Consider the following 27092-nt stretch of genomic DNA (forward strand, 5'->3'; position numbering starts at 1 on the left):
TCCTTGTAGGGGGAAATACCAAAGAAACCCCCCACAGTAGCATTTAACGTCAAAAAGGGGAACCACACAAAAATGAGGAAGCTAGTCACAACAGTGAAGCCTGCAAGCTGCATGGAAATTATTTTAAAACACAATAGCATAGACTCAAACTAAATGTACACCCCAAACAAACAAAAACAATAAGACAACCAAAAAAAATGCCCCCATGGATAAACAGAATAAAAGAGGTGGCTAGAGGCAAAAATAAATACTTTAAAAATTGGAAGTCAAATCCTACTGAGGAAAATAAAAAGGAGCACAAACTCTGGCATGTCAAGTGTAAAAGTATAAGGTAGGCCAAACATTTTTTGAAGAGCAACAAGTAAAAGACACAAAGATTAACAGCAACATTTTTTTTAAAAGAACATCGGAAGCAGGAAGCCTGCTAAACAATCTGTGGGGCCCCTCGATGATCAAGGTACTAAAGAAGCACTCAGAGACAACAAGGTCAGTGTGAAGAGGCCAAATGAATCCTTTGCACTGGTCTTTGCTGCAAAGGATGTAAGGGATTTCCCACTCCTGAGCCAATCTGAGGAACTGTCCCAGATTGAGGTGTCAGTAGAGGTGGTTTTGGAACGGATTGATAAATGAAACAGTAATGAGTCACCAGGACCACATGGTATTCACCCAAGAGTTCTGAAGGAATTCAAATATGAAATTGTAGAGCTATTAAGTGTGGTATGTAACCTACCACTTAAATCAGCCTCTGTACCAGATGACTGGAGGATAGCTAATGTAAGGCCAATTTTTAAAAAAGGCACCACATGTAATCTTTGCAATTACAGGCCAGTAAGCCTAACTTCAGTACCAGACAAATAAATTGAAACTATAATAAAGAACTGACTTCCCAGACAGACTGCAGCCAAAGGGGTTATGGGCAGTCAGGTTTAGAGTGGAAGAAATGAGAGTTCAGCCTACCAGTTAGAGCTGGGTCCAGAGTGGGCAGAGTCCAGAAAATGAGCCAAGGATCAGTGTAGGAGGGACAGAAGCCTAATGCCAAAGCCATAGGGTAAACAAGAGTCATAAGCCAGAATTGGAGCCAGGGATCGATACTGGAGAGACAGAAGCCAAATGCCAGAATTAGAGGATCAATCAGAGTCACAAACCAGAGGCAAAGCCAAGGATCCAAGCCAGAGGGGAGCAGGGGCTGGAGCAGGAACTGGAACAATGCCAGGTACACCTGCAGGTGTGATACATGGTGAGCAGCCATTGATCTACTCTGAGGGCCAGGCTTATACCTGGGCTGCTAAACAAGCAACCAGTCAGGGGCTATGGCCACTCTGTCAGTTTCAAGGCAGCGCAGCTGAGCTCACTCGTTGCCTAGCAGCAGAGGTGAAAGTAAGCCGGTACGGTCAGGCACGGCGTACCGGCAAGAGCCAGTATGCCATGCAGGACTGGACCGGCTTCCATGGCGGTGATTTAAAGGGCCCAGGGCTCCCGCTGCTGTGGGGAGCCCTGAGACCTTTAAATCCCTGCTGGAGTTCTGGCAGCCGGGCTCGGGCAGGGATTTAAAGGGCCCGGTGCTCCAGCCGCTGCAGGGAGCCCTGGACCCTTTAAAGCGCTGCCAGAGCTCCGGCAGCCAGGCTCGGGTGGGGATTTAAAGGGCCCGGTGCTCCTGGCGCTGTGGGGGGTCTCGGGCCCTTCAAATCCCCGCCGGAGCTCTGGCAGCTGGGTTTGGACGGGGATTTAAAGGGCCCGGTGCTCCTGTCACTGCGGGGAGCCCTGGGCCCTTTAATTCACCCCTGAGCCTGGGGCTCCCAGCTGCCTCTGCAGCTGGTAGCTCTGGGGTAATTTAAAGGCCCTGGGGCTCCCAGCCATAGCCGAAGCCCCAGGGCCTTTAAATCTTGAAAGGCCCCACCTCTTCCAGTTGAGGCCACACCCCTGCTCAGGACTCCGGAGTACCAGTAAGTCCTTTAAGTTACTTTCACCCCTGCCTAGCAGGGAAGTCAGTCAGGGAGGCAGACCAACAACTAGTCCTAGCATGGCCATTCTTATGTTCTTATCCTGAAACCTGAGAGGCATGGTGTATGTATTTGTCTGCATATTAAAATTAAGTATGACCTTTTGACCTCTGTAGCTACCTCTCACATGCCTGCCTAGTAATATAAGCTGCTTATAGTAATATAAGCCCTCCTCTTCATTTGTTACATTCATGCTTGTGAATCTGCCAAACCTTTGTCATTTGCTCTGGGAGAAGATGTGGTGAGTAGTGCTTAGAATAGGGCACATGGGGTCAGAACGCCTGAATTCTTATCTTCTGCTCCACCCCTGGCTCACTGTGTGGCTCTGTGTAAGTAATGTCACCACGTCTTCCTTCTCTCTGGGTGAAATCCTGGCCTCACTGAAGTCAATGGGAGTTTTCCATTAATTTCAATGGGGTCATGATTTTACCCCTTGTTTATGGTAAAAGTAGTAGGGAAAGAGCCAGAGGATCCAGGAGTGAGGCGGGCTACTGCTGGTTGAGAGGTGTGAGGTTGAGGGAGTAGAGCAGAGAGATGGGAGGTGCATACACTCAGTCGCTATCTCTCAGCAAAAGAAGTGTCTTCCCTTAGAGTCTTGTGTATGTTGGAGGTCTTTCTGTTTCCTTAGAAATCCAGAGGAAATCATATTTTCCTTAGAATTGGTTTCAAATGAGAAAAGGACAAGAAAGAAATCACATTTGATTTTAAGACCGGAGCCACCAACACTTGACATCCCCATCAAATATATTTTGAACATTTTTATGAATGCTGCTGACTCAATATGGACAATAGTTATTCTAAGATATTATACCCAAGAGCCTTACTTTGCCAAGAAATTTCACACGCCACGTGTAGAAACTGACTTTCAGGCCACTGCAAATTTAGCTAGCTTTCTCTCAACCGGATTTAAATGGATTCTATAGAAAGCCATTAAGATAAATTCCTTTTGTAAAGATTTAAGCAACTTAAAAGCCTCTCCCCCACCTTACTCTTCACAGACACACCACTGCCTGCTTAAAATAGTTAGAGAAAAGTTCAAGACACCGAGCTCACTCACAGACAGACAAGTACTCTACTGTGTGGAGCATATCCAAATCTTGGCAACGGCAGTTCAACTCAGTGATGACTACCTGGCTTGTGGTGTTGAAGTTAATGATATCATGGTTTGTTATTCTAAATGATCATCATAGTTCTTACATATCACTGTTAAATAACTACTATTAAACACTTAACACAAAACCCTATGTCAACAACCACAACAAATATTTTGCCAAGGTTAACAACACCTCTTCTTCCCATAGATCAAAATCCCAAACTTCTACTACTGGCCTCCAGCCAGGCTACACTTTGCTAAATGGATGGATGGATGCACCCAATTGTTGAAGATTACAACACTTTCCTGCTTCACAATCCCATGGCTGGTGGTAGCTTAAAAAAAAAAGATATTCTTCCCATTCTTCCTATTGACCATTTGTAAAACTATATCAGGCATGGGTCACAATAGCTATATTGCTGTGTCTCAAATTTCACACAACTCTTCATGTGCAAAACGTACTTTGGTTCTGGAAAGACCCAGATACTCTCTCTCCTATAGGAACAGAAGAGCAACTAGCTTCAGCTGTGATCACTCTGATCCCAAACACAGGTGAGACTCAGACTCATAGGTTCACCTACAAGATTTAGGAATACAATAAGTCCACAACAGTTACTGGGTTCAGATCAAATCTAACCTCTATGCAGGAGACCCATCACCACTTAAAAAACCAAACAAAACAAAACTAAAACAAGGAATGATTTAAGCAATAATGCAACTATAGTTGTGAGACACAACCTCAGTTTCATTAGTTTCTTGTTTTTTTTGCTAGACATCAAACAACAAGACTTATCTTGTAAATACTGTGCTGGAAAATGTACAGTGACTTGTTCTCATTTAAACATTGTTAGAATGAAAAAGCCATTACATGAACTGCAGAGATACTGGTTGCCTGTTAATGCTGCATCATCCAGATACACATACAAAAATATCCAATATATACATGTAAGTAAAGCTGCTTCTCATGTTAAGTAAACTAAGTTGATTTACTAGTGATTTGTTGGAAAGGACACCAAAAAAAAAAAGGAGGTATTAAGATTATCCACCTCAATACACCTGAGATATGTGATTCCCCCTTTCAGACTCCTACAACCCTGTTTGTTTATTATCCTCAGCTTGTTTCCCCAGATTATTCTTCATGGCTATTAGACACCAGTTAGAGAAGCCATGCCCTGTTATCCCAAGTGGCTTTTGTTAGTAGTTTTTCAAAGCTCTATGGTGAATTAAGAGAGTGAACTCAGTTTTGTTTCTTCATTTCAGAGAAAGTTAAAACACTGACATTAATAGGCCTTCGCTCTTCAATATGTAGCTGTCTGATATATTGAGTGGGAAACCTTCAACAACTTCATCTGAGGTCAAAATCATTATCTATTTAGCAAGATACTAGAAGCAAAGGTTTTAGAACCTACTGTTAATGTTCTACAGAAAGCAATTAAGATAAACTCCTTGAATAACTGTGTGCCATTTCTTCCTTATGTCATGCTAGAATGGAATAGACTCATTATACCTTTACAATGACACAGGCAGTGATGTACAGTAGCAGCCACTTCCGCCTACTAGCTAGTAACACCTCAGGGTGAGCATGATCAAATCAGCTTTTTCTCCCATTTTTCCCAGATGTTCTATGTTCCTCCCTCCACCCCACTTTTCCGCTTCTCTTTTAGCTGGTTGCCCATCCCACAATTAACACAATCAGTGCTGCTTTCCCCCCCGTACATCTTGCCACTCCCATTCTGGACCCCAGCAGCTGCCCTCTGAATGGACCATTAATGGCTGGTGGAAAATGGACAGCAGAGCTTACTTGGACAAGCATCTTAGGATACACCTTGCTGAAATGTGGCACATGAAAGGAATTTTTTGGGGTAACTTCTTCACATTCTGTACACCATTAAGTATTTGCCTGTTTCATCAGTGGGCCTTTTAAGTTGGCTTAGTTCAATTCTCAATACATCAAGAGCTAATCCCTGTATTTCTAAAATTCATTAAATTGTATCAATCTCTGCTAAACAGTTTAGTAGGGTACAATTGTCTGGGTAACAATATTGTTGTCTCAGAAGCTAGAGAACTTGACACTAACTAAAAGCATTAGCTGCTTTTCTATCCAGTAACTGTCAAACTTTATTTCCCATATCAATGCCAATAAACATTCAAAAAACTCATTTCAGCACAAATTCCTTCCACTAACAAACCAAAGTAATGTTACTTTTAACTTCTGACAGAGGCACAATCACTCTCACAGCTTTTAACATGTGCCCCTTGAATTTGGAAGTATGAAAACATCACACATCCCTACAACTTGAATTAAAGTAATATGGAAAGTGTTACATTGATGCTTCCACTACAATAAAATTATTGTTATAATAAAATTACTCAGGGTCAATCAGCATAAATTAGTATCTGTAGAACAGTCCTATGAATAAGGCACAAGATTAGTAGACCTGGGTTCTAATCCCAGTGTTGTTCCTACCTGTGTGTGAATTTTGGCAAATCACTTAATCTCTCTGTGTCTCAATGGAGGTAGTGACACTGACCTATTTTGGTAAGAGACCGTGAGCTGTGCGGATGACGAGTGTAAAGTGGTATTGTCTACTAAGTTAGAATCTGTACCAATATGAACATATTGGTTGAACTGCGATATTACAGGTTATCCGGCCAATCGTGATATGGCAGTTTACTCTCATTATTGGCACCACGATATCATGTTGATGGGCACATTAGGATGCCTTTGCTAGCTGCTGCTCTTATATTATTTATTATTACAAGCATTTATGACACCTATCATCAGTTTGGTAGAATGGCCCCAGGTGGGCATGTCACTCTCCTGCTCTCTGAGTCTGCCCTACGAACAGTGCAAAGCAGGGTATGTGTCCTCAGACATACAGTAACTCAGTCATCAGCCTAGCTGCCGCACTTTCTCAGCATCTGTGGATTGTGGTCATAGACCCAGTCTTTATTCCTCTCCTCAGCTTCAGCATGCAGTACAGTTCACCTTAGTATATTTGCCTACTGTAACTAACTGGTTAGTCAGAAATAATGCTGTAAGAGGGTTAAATTTGAAAACAAGCTGTTGTTCCTAATTTTTCTTAATATATTAGGTAGTGGTATGGATAGCTACTACACAACTGTCCCCTCACCCGCCAAAAAACTCTCTCAAAATCTGAATTACATCCCCTGTGTTTAAACTGAGGCAAGCCACTGCCCATCCTGAACACACAAAATGCCAGTTGAGTGGTTATATAGGATACCAGAATAAACATATGTATGTTTATATAACTGCACATGCATTTACTTTGGGGAATGTGAGTGTACCACAGGTAATCACTTCATGAGCTTGTCTCTCTCTCTCTACCTCATCTCCCAAACATTAATTTTGTAATGTTTTACCTGTTCATAATTGAAATCTCTTTATTGTAGTAACAATTGCCAGTCAGAAGTTTGTCAGCAATACTTCCCCTCTCTCTCTCCAAGGAGTATTGACCATTGCTAGTGTAACCCATACACATTCTGGGTGTGGTGTTCTGTCCCATCTAGTGGCAGGTGGGGGGGGGAGGGGGAAGAGAGAGGTGACAGAGAGCAGAGCACACACTCTCTCTCTCTTTCTCTCCCTACAGCCTCAGCTAAGTGCCAGTTGGCTTTTAGCTCATGCGGTAGAAGCTCATGCACTAAGCGCCAGAGGTCCCTCATTCGATTCTGCCCGGACGACCGGGGTCTGTCAGAGTTACACTAGAACGTGTCCCATTTCTCGAAAGAGCAAACCCATAGCTACTTTGCATTATACACAAAACCCTTGGGTATAGCTAAAATGGCCATAGTTCTTGATGAGGAATTTGTGGGCATTATGTAATGCTTGCCACATGATACCAATTTCTAGCTGTGATGCTGGGAAATGGTTATAAATTATTTCTGTCAGTTCTTTTCTGAGGCTGCTCATGAGTGTACATATATTAATAAATCAGCAGAATATGCTACATCTTAAGATGCTACTATTCTACTTTAACCATGCATTCCTTTTCTGTTTTTACACAGAGTTCCACTTCTTCATATAGTTAAGCCTGGACATATTTTTCTATTTTAAATTTTCCAATGATTTGTAAAAGAGAGGATTAAATTGCTGTAGGGAGTATTAAGTATTACAGTTCCGTTAAACTTGAATGAAGCAATGTAAATCTGGAACACATTTAATAAATCTGCAGCTTGATAAGCAACCTTTCCTTGCTGAATCTGACATTCCATTGCACTAATCAGCCATGTGAAAGAGCTGATGATAATTCTTTTATTCTTTTGAACTTTCTCACCCAAGGACTTGAAACAGCTGCAAGCTTCCCTTTCCCTTGACGCCATACAATTTAAAACTACCTCCATATCCTTCTGACAAAGAGTATCCAAGCTGGGTGCTGTGGAATCTGAAGAGAGGTCTGTTCCAGAGTAGCACGTGGATCCACATTCCAGACATTTTTAAATCAGAGAGTGTAACTGCACCAAGTTCAGGTTGGAGATGGAAGCCACAGAGAAAGGCATCTGCTTACTTTTACTCAGTGTGTGGACTTTGGAGATGGAAGTCTTACCAAGAGGGAACCTGGTTGTTCTGACTCCCTGGGAGGTGGAAGGAATGAAGAGAGAAAAGCTATGCCATCCAGAACAACCTGAGAGAAGTTTGAGTCTTTAGTTAAACTTTTTCCTACATAAATGAAAGGAACTGAAGAACTGAAAATTCTCCCACATTTGAAGAGACTAGAGGACATCTCTAAGGTGATCCATGTCTTTAAGCAACCAGTACAAGTCTCAACAAAGTCAATGGGAGTTGGATTGGGCTCTATGAGATGCTATTGTGAAATGGTGTTATTTAAATACTAGAAATCAGTCTTAGAATCATAGGACTGGAAGGGACCTCGAGGGGTCATCTAGTCCAGTCCCCTGTCTTTGATGAACAACAGTTATTTTGGAAGTGTTTTTCCTTTTGTTATGATGGCTATATAGTGCGACTCTTTTGTATTTTTGATCCTCTGTGGGTTTTGTAGCTATATAACTCACAATTTTGTTAGATTTAACAAGAAATTTGTTTGGTAATTTTCTTCACATTTGCCCACTGCTTAGAGCAAATAAAGGTAATTAAGGAGGGAAGGAAGCTGGCTAATGCAACCACCCTGAAATCCTTGTACTTACATGTGTTTATACATGTATTTAAAAATAAGGGCTATTTGGTGGAAGCTTAATTTTCCCTGTAAATATGAAACTTATATGCTTATTATAATCAGCATTTTGTCTGCTGCAGTCAGCTGGGACAAAATTAAATTTCCTCTTGAAAGTGACGTAGAAGGAACACCTAACAAGTGAAGGCTCATCAATATCACAGATAGATACGTAATTTCAGCTAGCTGGGGCCATGGTTACTAAAGCCTAGTTTATCATTTTACCTGTGTCTGTGGTCACCCAGTGAAAGGATCTAAGAGATGAACAATAGCACCTTAAAAAACAAGCTCCAATTCCTCCATTTAACAATATCATATTGCAGAAAACTGTTCATGTCACTAGACTATCAGTAAAACACACAATAATTTTTTGTGGTCCAGCTATCAATAATACTTTACATAATACGATGTAAAGACATTCTTTATATAGAATTATGTGGTAAGGTGCTCAAAGAGTTAATGTTGTAGGTCTCCCCAGACCCAGAAGGGATGCTGACTCTTCTGTATCACTTCCAGGGTTATTTGTAAAGCAATCACACATGCGTCTCTGTGCACTTGGTTTCTGCCTGTACCACAGCCTGAGGCATACTGATGTTTGCTTCTTGTATGAAAGTCTAATCAACTGTTAAGAATAAAGGAAACACCCATTTCATGTCACTTCATATTCAAAGCAGTTAAATGAATCAGCAGAATATTACAGTGCAGACTATCTTCTGTGCCCAAGAATGGAGAGCCTTTGCCATTTGATTTGGGTATAGTGTGCATCATCTCAGGCCCAGCTCAGTTCTGAACGTACTGGAGAGCATCAAGTGGGTAAGAGACAAAAAGTAGAATACAAAGGAAAATGACAGGATACAAGTGAGACAGGTGAAGGGATAAGAAAGGAATCTGTGAGAGGGAGGAAATGCTAGAGGAGGGGGAATCAGGGAGGGCAAACAAAAGAAGAGGAGGAATGGAGGAATATGAACAGAGTGGGAGGTGGTTCGAGGCTGTGGGAAAAGAGAGAAAAGGCAGCCTGAGAGGTGAGTGAGAGAAGGCTAATCAAATCATGGAAGCTCTTTCCCCTTCTCAATTTGTAGTGAAAGGTGCCCGACTGGCAGCAATGGAGAAGGAAACTCTCTCGTGTACAGAACAGACACAGCGTTGGCAGTGGTAGCACAAGATTCCCCAGGCTTTCCTGGTGACATGCTTCCACCCGGGCTAAGTGACCATTTAGCCAGTGCACACTTCACAGCCTCTCTTGCTGAAATTGCCAGCAAGAATGCCAGCTATGACTGTAGATTTCTTTTCACTATCCTGAATGGACCACCCTTGACTGTCCTATTCCATAGCGCATGAGACAGCTGTAAGTTAGCAAAGGCTTTCCCTTGGAGAGAGGCCCAAGGTTTAAACCACCCACTCTTTCTGTCCCAGGGTTCAAATCTGTGTTCAATCTTGGTGAAAATAGCTAAATTGGAACCTGTGAGCTCAGTATGAAAATCTATTAGTGGTCCCCAGTATAATCCCAAGGGGGGAGGCTGAGAGAGGGCAGATCATTTAGCGTGATTTGGGGGGATGGTTCTCCAGCAAACACACAGGAATGGGAGGAGATCTAGGTTATATTTCTACCTGTGTCATGCCAGGGGCTTAACTTCTCCGTGGAAAAGTGGGATAACAATATAGATCTATCTCACAGGAGAATGATGGGGCTTACTCCATTAGTGTTTTCTAAGGACTTTGAGATCTGCAGCTGGAAGGTGATACCTATGCAAAAAGATCATTTATCATTATTGCCAAAATCAGTTTGAATGCAGTTTGGCAGTTTTTAAATTGGTTCAGCAAAGACAATTGGAGCCCCAGCATGGAAAGGGCTTTGTCCAAAACTTTTTAATCTAGTTTCTTTCCCTTCATTGAGTCTTTAAAACAAATGGTGTATTTTCATGTTGCCTCAAGACTCTGCCTTTTCCATTCCTGATCCATCCAGGAAGCCTGTCTTTACAGTGATCTCCATAGAAAAGCCCACTCCCAGCTTTTGGCTATGTCCCCCATTTCACAGCAGCTCCCTGCTCCAATCTCCTTTCCCTGGCTTTCAGTTCCTGAACTCTTGCCTGCTGCCAGTCTTTCCTTCCCATTTTACATTCCTTTCTGTTCCATCCCCCCTTGCTCTGCCTTCTCTTGTGACCCTCCCATACACACACTCCCTTTCCTAGAGGAAGGTAGATTAAATTAATAGGTTTAAGATCTTCTGCATCCCTCACAGTGAGCTCATGAGTAGGACAGACATTCTCTTTCCACAAGTGACTCTCAAGACCAGAAACAAACCCCTTTATTGTGCCTCATCATATTAATAACTAGATTTTCCAGAGGCAGTGTTGGTTAATCCTGTGTGTGTTCATTCATCAGTGTTATATCATGTTCATGATCACAATGCACCACAGGAAAAAGATCTTCCCTGTCATCTGTTTTCATTGTCTTTTCTGGAAAAATACACATTTTGGTTTTGTAACTGTGTATATTCATATTCTTTACATGAAGTGCTGCAGGTGAATGAACACAAACTGCAGCAGGGACTGTCTGTAGAACTTTAAAACCTCTACAGCCTATTTTAAATGATTGTTGTGGTTAGGGCTCCCCCTAGTGCACATCAAAACATAAAAACCTTTTGGATTCATGACAACATATTTAAAATGACAATTCCCACCACAAAACCAACAGCCTCTTAACTCAGCGCTACTGGTACCGTACCTGTCCAGGGGCCAACAAAGAGCCTTTTTCCTTCATGACTACTGCCCTAAGTACTTTAATGAGCAAAAATATGTGCACACATTTTCCTAGAGGAGAAGCCATTTTAAAGTGTTCTGTATCTTCATACACAGTCGGGAGGGCAAGAATTCTACAGAATGCTGGATCAGAAGAGAGAGGTCACTGCATTTTGTTAATTGAAATGTACATCTGCTCCTGATTTTGAAAGTGAAGGCTCTGAGAGGATTGATTTGAGAAACTGAGATCACATCCTAGGTTTAAGTGGTTGTTTGTTTGTTAAGTATCAGAGGGGTAGTCGTGTTAGTCTGGATCTGTAAAAGCAGTAAAGAGTCCTGTGGCACCTTATAGACTAACAGATGTATTGGAGCATGAGCTTTCGTGGGTGAATACCCACTTCGTCGGATGCATGCATCTGTTAGTCTATAAGATGCCACATGACTCTTTGCTGTTTGTTTGTTGCAACTCTTGTAAATTCTCCTCCAGCCAGTTATTTATTTTGGAAAATGAATCTATACAGGAAATGGAAGAAAGCTGAGGAGCACAGGAAGATGCTCACCTCTTAACCATTTCACTGAAGATGATTTTTGTTCCCCCCTAATAAGTAAAAGCATCTCTGCCTCACATTGTGGAAAAGATTGATCAAAAACAGGATATTGGAACATCAAGAGGTAATGAACAGATGTGTTCCTGGAAAGCTTGGAATGCCTTCTTGTGGAGTATGAGTTCTTCACTTAAATGCTGAAATCCCAGTGGTGTGCAAACAAGGGCAAGGATAAAGGGAAGAGAAATCCTTCCACTGGGAAAAATGAATCAGCACAATGGCTGACTTTGGCACCATTTAAGAGCTGGGGAAAGGATGGAGATGAGGAGGAGGAAAAAACTTTAAATAAAGCTGACATTGGCAGGTCATTAGAAGAAAAGTGGGGGTCGAATCCTAGACAACCCTGCTTCTCTTTTGTAAACATGTATTATTTATTATATACCATTCCGTAGGAAACACAGAGGAAGACGTGCTCCCAGCTCCATTAAGCTCACACAGCCAGAACACTTCCAGCATCTCACAGCTAGCTGCTACCAGGATTACACTGTTGTAATTACACTTCGGGAGGCGATGTGTGGTGCTCACTGCTTATTAAACAATAATCATCTCACAGTTGCCTTGAGCTCTCCCCATCTATTGTATCCACCTTCTTGTCTCTCATCACACACCCAGCCTGCAAGCTCTTTGGCGCAGAGACCATCTTTCCATTGGCTGTGCCTACCACATTAGGGCCCTGATCGGGAGATATTGGGGCCCGGAGGGTTGTATATGATTGGTTAATTAATGCTGATAATGTGAATGTCTGCCCTCATCTCCTCCTGTACCCACTCCTGCTCCTTACACTCTGACCAAACTTCCCACATCATCATGTCATGTAACTATTTCATTCATTTCAGTCTGCATATCTTCTTCTAGGCCACAGTCCACACCTGGGATAACCTAATACTACTGGCCAACTTCCTTCAGGCTCTATCTTCAGGAAATTTCTAACCCCCACCCCGCTTCCCCTCCATTCCCACCTTTTAAAAACTCTTCTAAATTCCATGCAGTGTTGTGGCCAGAATGTCAAAGGTTGACGCATGTACTTGTTTTGTTAACTTGTGTGTAATGCTGTGAAAGTGTGCTATACTATTATGTAAGTCTGCAGCCCCAGCTATTCTGACAGTGTTTACCTGGTCTGCTCACAGCCAGCAATTCCCAATTCTGAATCACTTTCAACTGAGTCTTCATAACTTTTCCATACAGATCCCCTGCCAGCACTTGGAAGCTACCAATAGGAGCAGTCAGTACGAAAACAGGTACACACCATTTAACTGGATTGAAATAACTTGAATGACCAGTATTTTTTGGAGAGACAGAATGAAAAAAACAACAGATGCTTGTTTAAAAAAAGGGTGGGGACAACCTGTCCCATCTAAACTGGAATGATTGACATGCACTATGCAGGAGGGAACAAGGGAAAAACTAGGGTGCTGCAGCAATCACGTAACGCAAAATAATTCTGATCTAGTGGCTCCTCAAAACTAACTCCTAGTCAGTTCCAGCACTAGGATTTTCAAACATTTTAAGGTGCTTAGGTTGAGTCTAACCCAGGGGTCAGCAACCAGTGGCACACAAGCTGATTTTTAGTGGCACTCTGCTGCTAGCTGGGGTCCCAGTTCCGGCTGCTCGCCCCGCTCAGCCCGCTGCCTGCCTGGATGAACGGAACCCCGGTCTGGCAGCAGGCTGAGTGGGGCTGGCGGATGGAACCCCAGACCGATGGTGGGCTAAGCTGCTCAGCTCACTGCTGGTCTGGGGTTCTGTCTGCTGGCCCCGCTCAACCTGTTGCTGGTCTGGGATTCTGGCCGCTGGTCCCTTGCCAGCCGCAGTCCTGGCTGCCGGCCCCACTCAACCCACTGCTGGCCTGGGATACCATCCGCCGGCCCTGCTCAGCCCACAGCCGGTCTGGGGTTCTGGCCACTGGCTCCCTGCCAGCCAGGGTCCCAGCCACTGGCCCCACTCAGCCTGCTGCCGGCCTGGGATACCAGCTGCCAGCCCCGCTCACCTCACTGCACTATTATTTACTTTACATACAACAATAGTTTAGTTATATAATATAGACTTATAGAAAGAGACCTCCTAAAAACGTTAAAATGTATTACTGGCACGCGAAACCTTAAATTAGAGTGAACAAATGAAGACTCGGCACAGCACTTCTGAAAGGTTGTCGACCCGTGTTCTAACCAAAGCCATCTTCTGTGGTGAGGCTTACTGTTTGAAAAGCACTGATGTCTTTTTTGAGCCCAAACCCCTTTGTGAATTGGAATTTTTTGAGTTGTATGTGAGATGAACCTCTTCCAGCTAATCTGATTCAGAGTAACCAATACCTCAGGGAATATTTTTTGGGGAAAACCCCATCCTATAAAGAAGACACTATTCTAAGTTGTTTATAGTTTCTGCATTGCTCTTCCCTGCTCTTCACCAGGAATATTTGCATGAAAAAAGGAATTTGGCTTCCTAGGAATTCATCTGTATCTGCACTTCATTTTCTGATTAACATAATATAAAGGGTAACATTTTCAAAAGTGACCAAGTGATGTGGGAGTCTAAATCCCATTGACTCCTAAGTGCCTAAGTCACTTTTGAAAAGGGAACCATAGGAGCCTAAGGCACAGGTGCTTTTGAAAATTTTTCCCAGTCTGTTTTTCTATAGGTCCTAAGCACTTGCATCTCCTGTGGAAGTCAATGGGACCTACAGATGTGTAAGCATTTCTGAAAAATCCGACCATTTGATACAATGCCCACAGAAGACACCTCCGATTGACTGCAATGGGCTTTGAATCAGGCCCTAAGTTAGGTAACTAGATATAGATTTAGGTGACTAACTTAAGGCATCTTGGTTTGAGAAGTTTGGCTGTCACATTTCTATTGTGATTTATATAATCAAAGAACTCTACTAATTAATCCTCATAAAACTTCTGCATAGTGGGTAACTATTATGCTCCAATTTCCATAGATGGGGAAATTAAGATAGAGAAATATTAAGTGACTACCCAAGGCCATGAAGCAATTGAGCAGCAATCCTGTGTTCAGTCCACTAGACAACACTGTCTCTGCCTGATCATCCTCTACTTCAGACATCTCACAATAAGTGATAGCTGGTGACCAGTGTCAACAATGGAGGGTGATTTCACACAGGGAAAGGTGCAGCAAAAGCAGATGAAGTTTTAGAAAATAAGGATCCTGGTTTTATTCAAATCTCCTTTACAATAAAGAACAAGGGAAAGCAAAGATCAAATTTCGGAGAGAAGTAGAACTCTATTTAAACAGAATGTTTTCCAAAGTTTTCTAGCGAATGTGGGTTGAAGCTGAAGTCCTGTCTATTTTGTGTAGACATTAACAATACTCTGAAATGTGGTCAGAGCTATTCTTGGCCAAAAAGTTTTCCCTCTGCCTCTATTCCCATTGTTGTGTAAGGTACAGCCCTTGCCTCTCCTGTGGAAGACAATGGCCTGGTCTACACGACGCGTTTATACTGAATTTAGCAGCGTTAAACCGAATTAACCCTGCACCCGTCCACACAACGAAGCCCTTTATTTCGATATAAAGGGCTGTTAGTACTGATATCTGTACTCTTCCCCAACGAGGGGAGTAGCGGTGAAATCGGTATTGCCATGTGGGATTAGGGTTAGTGTGGCCGCAATTCGATAGTATTGGCCTCCGGGCGCTATCCCACAGTGCACCATTGTGACCACTCTGGACAGCAATCTGAACTCGGATGCACTGGCCAGGTAGACAGGAAAAGCCCCGCGAACTTTTGAATTTCATTTCCTGTTTGCCCAGCGTGGAGCGCTGATCAGCATGGACTGTATGGGAGATACTGGATCTGATCGCTTTATGGGGAGACAAATCTGTTCTGTCAGAGCTCCATTCCAGAAGACGAAATGCCAAAGCATTTGAAAAAATCTTCAGACAGAGGCCACAGCAGGGACTCAACACAGTGCTGCGTGACAAGCGTAATGGAAAGCCAAAGAATCAAATGGACGCTCATGGAGGGAGGGAGGGGGGACTGAGGACTCCAGCTATCCCACAGTCCCCGCAGTCTCCGAAAAGCATTTGCATTCTTGGCTGAGCTCCCAATGCCTGAAGGGTCAAAAACATTGTCCCGGGTGGTTCAGGGTATATGTCGTCAATTTACCCCCCCCCCCCCCCCGCGAAAGAAAAGGGAAAAAATAGTTTCTCGCCTTTTTTCAATGTCACCGTATGTCTACTGCATGCTGCTGGTAGATGCAGTGCTGCGGCGCTGAACAGCAGCATCCCCTCCCTTTCCTTTCCTGATGGCAGACGGTACAAAAGGCTTGGAAACCGTCATCATCCCGTGAGTGCTCCTGGATGGCCTCGGTGAGGTTGGCCGGGGGTGCCTGGGCAAAAATGGGAATGACTCCCGGTCATTCCCTTCTTTAAGCTTTGTCTCCTGGAGAGGCAGACGGTGCAAAAGGCTTGGTAACTGTCCTCATCATAGCAGCTGGAGGCTGAGCTCCTCCCCCCTCACCTTCATGTCTAATGAAGATTCTGTACTGCCTGGACTATCATAGCAGCGGGAGGCTGCCTCCCCCTCATTTTATCTCACTAAAAAGTCAGTGTTTCTTATTCCTGCATTCTTTATTACTTCATCACACAAATGGGGGGACACTGCCACGGTAGCCCAGGAGGTGTGTGGGAGGAGGGAAGCAACGGGTGGGGTTGTTGCAGGGGCACCCCCTAGAATGGCATGCAGCTCATCATTTCTGCAGGAGATCTGGGGCTCTGACCCAGAGTGGCTGTGCTCTCTGGTTGTCTAGTAGACTTGCCCCATACTCTAGGCAGGACTGACTCTATTTTTAGACAAAACATAAAGAAGGGAATGACCTGAGGAGTCATTCCCATTTTTGTCCATGCGCCCCCGGCCGACCTCAGCGAGGCCAGCCAGGAGCACCCATGACAGCAGCAGATGGTACAAAAGGACTGGTAACCGTCATCGCCAATTTCCAAAGCAGTCCCTGATTGTCTGTAGCACTGAATTTGGAGGTAATAGGTTGGCAGTACCAAAGATCAACCTGGGTAGACTTTGTTCAGGCAGGTCCATGACTCCAAGCAATTCCTGGTCTTCATTCACCAGTGAAGGCTGTCTCCTTGTGAAGACAGTTAGTACATTTTCTTGGGCAGGTTTTCAGTTTTGAAGTGTGTAAGAAAGAACTAAAAAAAAAATTAACTCAGTGAAGCTCGTACCTGAGGCAGCATTTGGTTTTAACTCATGGTCCCACTTTGTCAACTCACTTGGTAAAACTGGATAGACACAAGAATGGCAAACAGCTTGTGTAAGGTAAGGTCTCTGCTGGAACTTGAACCCTTACATTTTCTTGGTTCTCAGGCCTCTGCTCTTATCACCCTCTGGTCCTATCCTAATCCCCGCATTTCTTCACAGCACAAACTTCCACACAGCTGGGTACAATTCATTGCCACTGGCATCTCTGTTCAAGAGACACCAAAATTGAAATAGAAAGACTGTTACAGATGAGGTATATTGAAAGGACTATGTGAGGAAGGTTTGCATAAAACCTGCTCCCATTATCTCCTCTTTTAAGACAGCTAAATTCTCCCACAATCACTTAAATACAAAAACAGACTTGCATACTTCCTTTACATACTAAGAAAAGGAAATCCACGTTTATACTCAAAATCCACATTCAAATACACCAGTGGCTTTCAAACTTTTTTACTGGTGACCCCTTTCATATAGCAAGTCTCTGAGTGTGACCCCTTCCCCTTATAAATTAAAAACACTTTTTTAATATATTTAAAATCATTATAAAGACTGGAGGCAAAGTGGAGTTTGGGGTGGAGGTTGACCGCTCATGACCTTGTGACCCCCTGAGGAGTCCCGACCCCCAGTTTGAGAACCCCTGAAATACACCATTGATCAAGTCTTACCACTCAACTAATGCTGGTTGTTCTTGGGAAAGCACAGCACGTGACCAAATACATTTGTGCCACCTGCCAGCCAGGAGAGCTGTATGTGAAAGAAGAAATGTACGAAAAAGCCAGTCTACAATGCTTCAAGTACCACGCAGTGGCATGTTTGTGCTACCAGTCAAGGCGTGTCAGCGTTTCCATTACACAGCCCTATTTTCAACAAGTTATAACAGAGCTGTAAAAATTCCCTCCACACCAGAGTTAGGCATAGAGTGCATCAATTTTTGGACAATTTGAAGCAAATGCATCAGACAGCTTTTGAGTTATAAGTGAGGCAAAATATAGGCGGCCAGACCAATGTTATTATGTCAATTCATGCCAGCTGAGGATCTGGGCCTTTCAAAAAAATCTTTAAAATAAGCTTCTTCCCCTGCTACTCAAGTTTTGCAGGTTAAGGGTCATTTCCACTGAACTGTCTTCCAGTGTGATATGCACATCTGAACTGTTTTGTTTGTGTCTGAACAAGGGCTTAAACTTTCAAGCACTGACTAGTGACCAGTGTATACCAGAGAGAGTAGCCCCACTGATTTCATGGCAGTAAGCACTACGGCTGGTAGTGGTTTGTAGGATTAGGTCCTAAGACCGAAATTCCTTATGATAAGGTCTGAGTTGTCTTCAATTTGTACATCAGATCAAGTACATTGATGACAATTTATAAATAACAATGCTGAGTACTTGCTTTGCTTATGTGCTTGTGCACACAGGATGCTGCATTATTTTCAGTGGACATCTGTGCACTGATTCCTTTAAAAAAAAAAAGAAAGTGCTATGGTATTATAGTGCAATGATCCTAAACACTCCAGCTTACAGTAATGCTACTGCAGAGCTGGGGCTATTAATATGGATTACTGCAGGGTTGTTTTTTTTAAGTTAAGGAAAAAACACAAAGCACCATTCAACCTTAGTTGTGAATGACAGGGCTTTATTTTGTATAGGATTTAAACTTCTTGTTTTTAAATTACATTTTGGTGGACAATAGATTTTTTTTTTGGTGTGAGTGTACAAAATGCCATTCAAACTGGTTTCCCCTATCAGTACAAATAGTGTGCCCTACCTTTAAAAACTAATTTTACTGTAATAAATACTGATAGGAGTCAGACTTCAATGGCTTTTAGCAACTAGAACCTGAATATTTATTCACCAATGGTTGAATTTTATCATTCCCTTTAACGTTTTTATGGCACTGATCATCAAACTATACAACAAAACCAAAGCAATTCATCACAAAGACCAGGGACGAAGAACTTAAAACAAATTGAAATACTCCAAATGTTCCATTCATTTTATACATGTTCAGTTATCTTGAGCTACTCCTTCTCTTCATGCATTTTAGATGTTCTGATGCAGCCATGCACATGGAAGAGAAACAGTAACAAACATGCACCATTCATCACTATCACTTGAAATTTATAACTAAAGTTAATTTTTTCTCTAGAATGTTGCACTATAACAATGGTTTATTTTCTGTTTAGTATGACAGCACTGCCACTGGTGATTCTTTTACATTTTAAAATGGCTTTAGACTCTGGAAACAATTGGAGCTTTTTAGCCAGGGTATCAAATATAATCTTACCTATGTCTATAATATCTAGTAAAATGCAGTGTATGGATCTAAGCTCTTTCCCTTTGTACATAAAAATAAGTTCCACTTCACAGCAATAAAGCACACCAGGCAGTGCATCTCTGGATATTTATGGCACTTATCAGGTGGTTAAAATAACTGAGTCTTTGGCCTTGTACCTCAAGGCAATTCAAGATGTAGAATAAACACCCAGGAACAACCTGCCTGAATACTGTTGCAGTATGGCCTTTTAGATAATAAATTATGCTGTATAAAACAAAGCTCCAGAGGATGAGATTCCAGATGAAGTGCCATCCATTGGCATTACATCCAGATAAGGAAAACTTGGGTAACCAAACAGGCTATGATGAGAAGGAACCAAACAGGATATGGCAAGGCAGAGTAGAACAGCACAGGCTGTATTTTCAAACATCACTGGAGTTAAAAACAAAAACATCCCAATAAACAAAACCTCCCCCAACCCTCCCACACGGGTTTTTTATATTTCAGAATCTCAGACAGGGTAGTGAATAAGTTAAAGAATATTTCATACCAAACAAAGATTCCTTTCATTTAAAGCTAAGCTAATGTACAGATATGTTTTCTTATTTTCATCAAGTACACACCTGCCCCCCCTTATACCCCTCACCCCCAGATTTACGAGTACACATACGGCACTTACTGCAAAGCTGTAGTGGGCTAAAGCTTTATAACAGTGATTTTTGTTAAAAAAAATTAAAAAATCCATGAGACCAAAATAAAACAATTTAAATCAACTCCTTCCTGAGCAACTTAGAATTTGGAATGTGCTGGAAAGTTATAATAAATAAGTCAAAGATTAACCAGCTTAAAATGTACTTTTTAAACATTAAAGTAAAATATAAAACATTTCATGACAGACAAAGGGACTGTTGGGCCAGGAATTGTAGACGTTTATGTACCAAACACATTCATGAAGTTACCATTCAGGGAGAAGAGGCTAGGTCAATTGTTAGGAAAAATACAACATTAAAACCCAGAGAATAAATCACGTATCAGTTTGTGTGTTTAGGTTATAAAGTAATCAGGGTTGAAGATATCATTAAATTAAGATAAAAATAGACTGAAATGTCTACAGTAAGCAGAAGTGAATTTGCAGGAAGGGTGAATGAGTTAAGTGACTGATTATTCTGCTATGACACTTGTGAAAGGACTCAGACAGAATTTGTTTTTAAAAAGATGAGAATATTAATTGTCTTTCCAAAATATAACAATTCCACAGTGTGTAAACTAATCATTACTCTTTCAATGTAATTTCATAGAAACCACTTAAAATATACAATGCAGTAGATTCATATTTTAGTGACTATGTTAATTGTTATCTATGACACTTGCAGCTTTCTTTAATGCCTTCCTTCACAGTAGTGCATTGGTACCACACAACTGGGATGTAAGGAGTGAGAATAAAATTCCCCCCTGTAATATTTTCTTCAAATTATCATGTCTTAACACAGTTATGCTTCTTTACTTCTGTTCTCTGCGGATGAGTATAATGAAGACCAGTTAGATGATCAAGATGGTCCACCATATATTTTGGCTCCCTGTAGGCTCATGGAAGAGGAAGCCTCTGGAAAGCACTTCATAGCTTGGGCCTGTACACGTACCTCAATCACAAAATAACTTTTGCTTTTTACTTCCAAATGAAGGTCCATTTTGCAGACTATACATCGACAGTGAAACTCCCCTGAAGCAATTACCCAAAGAGACCAGCCAAAATTGCCTAGAACAGCAATTTTCAACCTGTGGTCTGCAGACCCCTGGAAGTTTGCAGACTATGTCTAAGATTTCCAAAGGGGTTTGCACCTCCATTTGAAATTTTTTAGGGGTCCTCAAATGGAAAAAGGTTGAAAACCACTGGCCTAGAAGAAATCTAGCAAGTATTAAATTGTGAATATAGGCACAGCCCCGGGCAAGGTGTGGTGCACATATTGTACCACCGCAGAAGTGATGTAGGGAGGCATTGTGATGTAGAGACACCCCTTGGAGTCACAATTCCTCCTGCACTTCTTCCTTGGTCTATGCGTTAGTAGTTTACTCCTGCTCACGCCATACTGATGAGCGAGTGTGCATGCAAAGCCAAGACTCCACCCATCCCTCACTCACTTGGCTCCAGGGAGGGAGCAAACAAGTAAGTAGCTCTGCTTATTCCTATGTGCATGGACCCAAGACTGGAGTAGTCTGTTTAGAAGTGCAAACTAGATACTTACTGGCTGGTATGGGCATGTTGTCCAAGTTAAATTCTAGACCTAAATGTCATAAAACTGTACCAGAAATCCTGGGGATACCTTAAATGGAACTGTCCCCATTTCATCACCCAGTCCCATTCACTCCACCTTTTAGTGTTTCCTGATAACAATACTTAAACTTTCAGTGTCATTCATACCAATATACCATTGAATGTGGGTTTTTTATGCTACATTGATTTTTTGTTGTTGTTTTATTTTATCATTATGCAGTATGTAAGATGTCAGTCATACCTGTCAATGTCTCTTATTACAAAAAACATCCCTCATTTTAAAATCACGTTTACTTCACTGCCACCCAAATTTGGTGTCCTCACCTGTATTTCACCCTAATTCTGTTAATTATTTGGATGAGATATGAAGACTCTCAGAACTGAGGTTATAGAAATGTTGTTCGTACTAACGGAAAGAGTTTCTTGCATGAATAACTTCTACGTATAATTTTGGGTCTGTGTCTCATGGTAGGAATGACAATAGTATAATTTTTTTCTTTAAAATAAAAACTATGCACCACACCTCTTCCTCCAGGGCCTAAGAGCAACATTCTCAACTGCAGAAGCAAAATCCCAAGACCACGCAATACTGTCCCTTTGGCCTTCCATCTACCTGTTCATCTCTATCATTCAACTTCACTGATAATTTTTTCCATTTTGACTCTGTGAACCCTTCTAGTTAACTGGGTTCTTTAACCTGTTTTATTTCACCTGATATAATCTGCTTGAAGTGTAGATTGTACTCCTCTCACTGGGAGCCCCCCAGGGGAGACTTTCTACTCTGTTTTGAGTCCAATACAGTTTGAACCTTACGTGTTGTAACAATGGCTCTGGATCATATAACCCTTTATATTTGCTTGCTATTCAGATGTTGTTACTACACTCCAGCGGTAACCCTACTAGCTTATAAATGGTGTCAGATGTTCAATGCCACAGTAACGGGCATGGTATTAAAACTTCCTTAATGAAAGTTACTTGGTAAATGATGTCTAATATATGTTGTTTTCCAAATGGGTGCATGTGTAAAGCAGCATTTTACTGTGCAAAAGTTATTTTGTGATGAGATGACAGATGGTTCCATCTTAAAATCTGTCATATAAAGGATCCTATGAGTCAAGAAAAATATAATAAAATTAAACAAATATAACCCGCAAAACCGGGTGTCTCTCAATTGCCCCAACGTGTGGGAACTTTTTTTTGTTTTAAATGCTGCTGCGCATTAACTCAGTCCCTTAAGGAATATTTTTTTTTAATTAATAAAAAAAATATTGAGGAAGCTGGAGGGGTAACCAGAGGAGAGCTCGGTGCTTGCATCACCTTTTATAGATATCTTCTAACCACTTTTCATCATCTTGCTCCTCATCATCTATCGGTTCTTCAGTTTCCAAGGGAGAAGGAATAAAGAATTCTGGCTTGGGAGGTGGTTCGCTGCTATGAGACTTAAGTCCGAATTTGCGCTTTAGCAGGTGGAACTGCTCTTTGACATAGTAGTAGAACTCATATTCATATCTCATGCGCTGGTAGAGGATCTGTATAGCTTCTGGAGAAGGGACGGTCTTTTTCACGGTCACAGTCAGATTTCCAAGTTTCCTATGTTCTGTAAAAGAAAAAAAGATTGGGATCTGATCAACAGAACCAAAAATCACATTCTTCTTTAGACCTAAGGCACTGTTCTACTGTATTATTGATTAAAAAAATGTCTCCAGCCCTTTTTCTGTAGTAATTTGTAATATTAAACTTTTAAGGAAGGACAAAGTATAGCGGACCAGACTTTCAAAATTACACATGCACATTTGCATATGTACATTTGAACATGGCTATTCTATGAATGCACTTATCTAATGATGCTTGCACTAATCTTGTATTTTAGCCAGCATATGGCAAGCTAGGCTCCTAATTGGCCACACTTACATGAGTAAACTAGGATCATACAAATGAATGAGCATAATTTAAGTGTACACAAATACATAATCACACCTAGCTTGGGAAAACTTTTCTCAAGTAGTTGGAAGGTTAAATAGCCAATATTTATTAGACCTCAATGGAGCCATTGTCTCCAATGTAATATTTAATGTACTTTCTTTGTCCGCTGTAAACATTAGCTATTGGGGAAAATGTTCCCCAAAATAGTGAGGTCTAGTAATTAAAAAACGTACCAAATACTTTGTGTTTTCTTCTTGTTCTAATCTAGACAGACAGTTGGGGGAGGGGGAATTGGTAATGAGATATAGTGCCACAAACCCATGCGTTACCTGTCTGAATCCAGCATGCTAGTACTGATCAACAGCTGTTCCCACCTGATGATTGTTTGCTTGCCTTTGTGAAATGAGTTTGGTGAGTTACAGTCTAGTGCCCAGTGGAAAGCCTTAGCAGACATATCAAGGATTGGCTATGCATGGGGACTTCTCACCCTAATGGTGGTCCCTCCATGGTTAATTAAGGTGCATTGACTGGACTGTCTGAAGAATCTTGCCCAGTCCTGAGTCTATAGGATTCCATCCATCTGATGCCTTTCACAAGTGATAAGTTCACACAAAACAACTCAATGCCTAATAAAATTGATCACTTAACAAAAGCATATAGCTGTATTTTCTCTCTCAATAATTAGTTTTATTTTAATGTCGGAGAAAAACAAATGCAAGAGCTAGCCAGGTCAGAAGAAAGGCATGTTTACTTTTGTGGTTTCCCAGTTTTCCACTAGATGGAAACATAAGACCAAGAGATAATATTGAGCATCCCCAACATTTTCTTCCTCTTTTGGATAGAGCAGTCACAAGCCAAAGAGGAGGAGGGAACTGCTCAGAGTGCCATAAATACAGTACAGATCAAAAGCCACTTACTATGAAGTACTAACCTTCTAACTGTGAAACCTCCCTAATGTCCGCATTTTTCTTTAGCAAAAGTGGAGATGGAAATGTAAAGTGGTGAGGAATTCATCTCTATAACTAATCATATTTCCCGACAATTTTCCCAATGCAGAGTGTACGATATTCACGATTTACAGTGACAGAAAGGGAAACAACAGTACATTATGTGGGACATATAAATTTGGATCTAAAATGAAGGCTATATGTTATAAAAAAAGATTGAGAGTTGCATTGAAAGGTTCAGGCTGGAGAGCTAAGAAAAGGGGATTCATGGATTTTGGTCCTACCACTGATACTTCGATCTCAAAATATTAGATAACACTGATATGAAATAAGAGATGAAACAGCAAGATGAGATAGTTGTTCCACCAGACTTTGTCACCGCGGTCTAAAGACAGTGCTACAAGACAATGGTGACAGAGATTCTGAGTGATGGATACCTTTAGTTAGAGCAAGGACAAAGGAGGTATTGTATATCCTATATCGCTTGGCAAGTTTCCTTGAAATAAAGAGAAAGGCTTGTTTATACATTCCTTTATACCACATACATCACCATGGTCTCTCAACATCTTCAGGTGATTTATTAGAGCCCAACATCTTCAGATTGACCTGAAAGTATTAAGTATGTCTATTCACAAATCAACAAACCCAACAGGAAGAAAAATTTGAGAATCTTATTCTTCTCTGAGTTTGTCTTCTTTGTCATTAAACTTATCTCTGTGTTATAGCAGATCTTGATTGTACCAGGCTGCCATTATCTAAAAGGTCTACTGGAATATTTTGCCTTTGGTGCTAAGAAAAACCACTGAAGCAAAACCATGTGACCTCTCTCTCTCTTTCACACACACCCAACCCTTTACTCTGCTAGTCTACAAAGAAGCACTTATCCTTCACAAACTTCTTGATACATAAATTATTAGTTGAGGGGCACCAGAATACAACCATTTTAAAAACAACTGAACTAATTTTTATCTGTTCAGTTCTTTATACTTTGTTACCTCATCCTTTACTACTAATATTTGCATGAAAACAGGATCTTTGATCTTGGATAATTTCTCTGTTTCTGCTGCTCATTCCTTCCCTGAAGTGATTATCCTTTGTTCCTCCCAATTGCCAGTAAGAAATCCAAATATTCCACACAACTTTAGTCACTAACTGTCACAACAGAGGGGGCCTTGATATTGCTGTTGGAGTATCCACTTTACTGTGCCTGCAGTTATCACTACAGGCTTGGACAGATCCAAGAGGACACAGCAGTGGAGTATAGAGAAGAGAGATTTTATGGCACTGGAGGGGCTAGTTAAATTAAATTGCCCACTAGGGAAGATTTATTGGTAGCTGCCTCTTCTTGGGCAAAGAAGTAACAAAACACAACACACCAGCATGTTGAGGCAAGACTACCATGGACAGCTCAACACCATGGTTTAATATAACTAGAAAGCTACTTTTGGTCTATACAGTATTCCATCCAAAGGAAGCCATTGTAGTTTACAAAGAAAGGTTCCAATCCCACATAGCACCAACGCGCATAATTTTGCTCAGGTGAGCTGTCCCATTGAAGTCTGTGGAGCTGTTAATGTGAACAAATCTATGCATATGCTTAAGTGCTTCACAGGATCGGGGCCCATATATACATGGCTGAAGAATTATTTACATTTATGTTTATAGGATAAATGAATAGCTCCAAAGGCAGAGTTTCTAGGAGGAACAGTGAAACAACTCTGTGGACTCCAACAGCTACATATTCACCCAACAGGAATGATCTACAATGATTTTTAGGGAACACAGTAATATTTTTAACCAGCTATAAAAGCCACAAGATATTTATTTTGGGAAAAAATATTGAGTCTACCTAGAGGGCCCAATAAGAGTGTTCATTACGTAAAGATACGCACGCAGCAAAACAGAATAAATAAAATGATGCCTGTGAAAATGCAGATGACTGGAAGCATAGAACAACAGCTATGTGAGTGCAAGCCTTAGATAATACACTTTACAGCTACAATCCAGGTTTTCTTACTTAAAAACAGAAAGAGCCTTCAAAGCCAAAGCTATGTTTATTTTGGTAATATTCTAGTTAGATTGCAAATGTTCAGGGCAAGGACCTTGTCCTCATATTTGTTTGCACAGTGTCTAGCATGTATTTGGTGGTAGATTAAAAAAAAAAGTTTAAGGGAAATATTTTCCCCTTACTCCTGCTTAGCAATTACTGAGCCTGCTGTTCCTCTCCAGTTCTGAGAGACCAGAGAAAAGCATAATTTGGTGTGGGGTGGGGGAGGGGGACGAGAGGAAGGAAAAGAAAGGGAGATCTGTGCCTTCACTGCATGCTCCCTTGTGTGACCATTTGACTAGGAGCTCCTCCAAAACAGGACACAGATTAGAGGCAGGAGGAGGGATGTGGGGGCACTGGGCAAGAACTGGAAACGGCTATTCTCTGTACACGGTCTCTCTGGGACCCCACTGGGAAATCTCTACTTCTAGCAGCACCCATTCCCCTCTGTGGTTGCTAGCTCCAGTAGAGAGAAGGGCCTGTGTTCAGTCACAAGGAATTCTGCCAATGGCAGCAATGCTAAAGGAGCTGGGCTGCTACTGGGGAGGAGAGGCCTGCAGGCAGCATAGACTGGATTCTTAGCTGTGTGCAGTTGTCCTTTGCTTACCACACAGATCCTTGAGTTCCAGCCTGCCTCCCCCACTTTCTGCTTTGAGAAGCTGCAAACGCATACCACCCTTCCCCTTTGCCCTTGCAGACGAGGGAGGAGGCTTTTCTTGCAGTCTCCAGATGTGATTTTCCTCTCCAGTGAGTTCTTCTGTGGGAGGGCAACCTCAAGCCCAT

At 41.8% G+C, this 27092-nt stretch overlaps 1 protein-coding gene and 1 long non-coding RNA gene across 4 annotated transcripts in view; one reads left to right on the forward strand and one right to left on the reverse strand.

Annotated features, from left to right (window-relative positions):
• Positions 1–19955: 19955 nt before the first annotated feature.
• The window catches only part of UST (uronyl 2-sulfotransferase), a 276031-nt gene continuing 268894 nt past the window's right edge, over positions 19956–27092 (reverse strand). Inside the window, exons 8-9 of one of the 3 annotated variants that reach the window (XM_039532953.1) lie at positions 22710–22989; positions 19956–22498 (exon numbers count right to left, since the gene is read on the reverse strand). In XM_039532953.1, the coding sequence (XP_039388887.1) occupies positions 22354–22498; positions 22710–22989 (425 nt within the window). In that variant the 3' untranslated portion in view covers positions 19956–22353. Of the gene's footprint in view, positions 22990–27092 lie in introns of all 3 variants that reach the window. The other 2 variants (XM_039532954.1, XM_039532955.1) reach the window with 2 other exon arrangements.
• Positions 21204–27092, forward strand: part of LOC120402368 — a 70989-nt gene continuing 65100 nt past the window's right edge. Inside the window, exon 1 of the long non-coding RNA XR_005597191.1 lies at positions 21204–21284. This is a non-coding gene — a long non-coding RNA (uncharacterized LOC120402368). The remainder of the gene's footprint in view (positions 21285–27092) is intronic.

The sequence above is a fragment of the Mauremys reevesii genome, linkage group 3 (genome assembly GCF_016161935.1).
Source record: "Mauremys reevesii isolate NIE-2019 linkage group 3, ASM1616193v1, whole genome shotgun sequence".
Lineage (NCBI taxonomy): Eukaryota > Metazoa > Chordata > Testudines > Geoemydidae > Mauremys > Mauremys reevesii.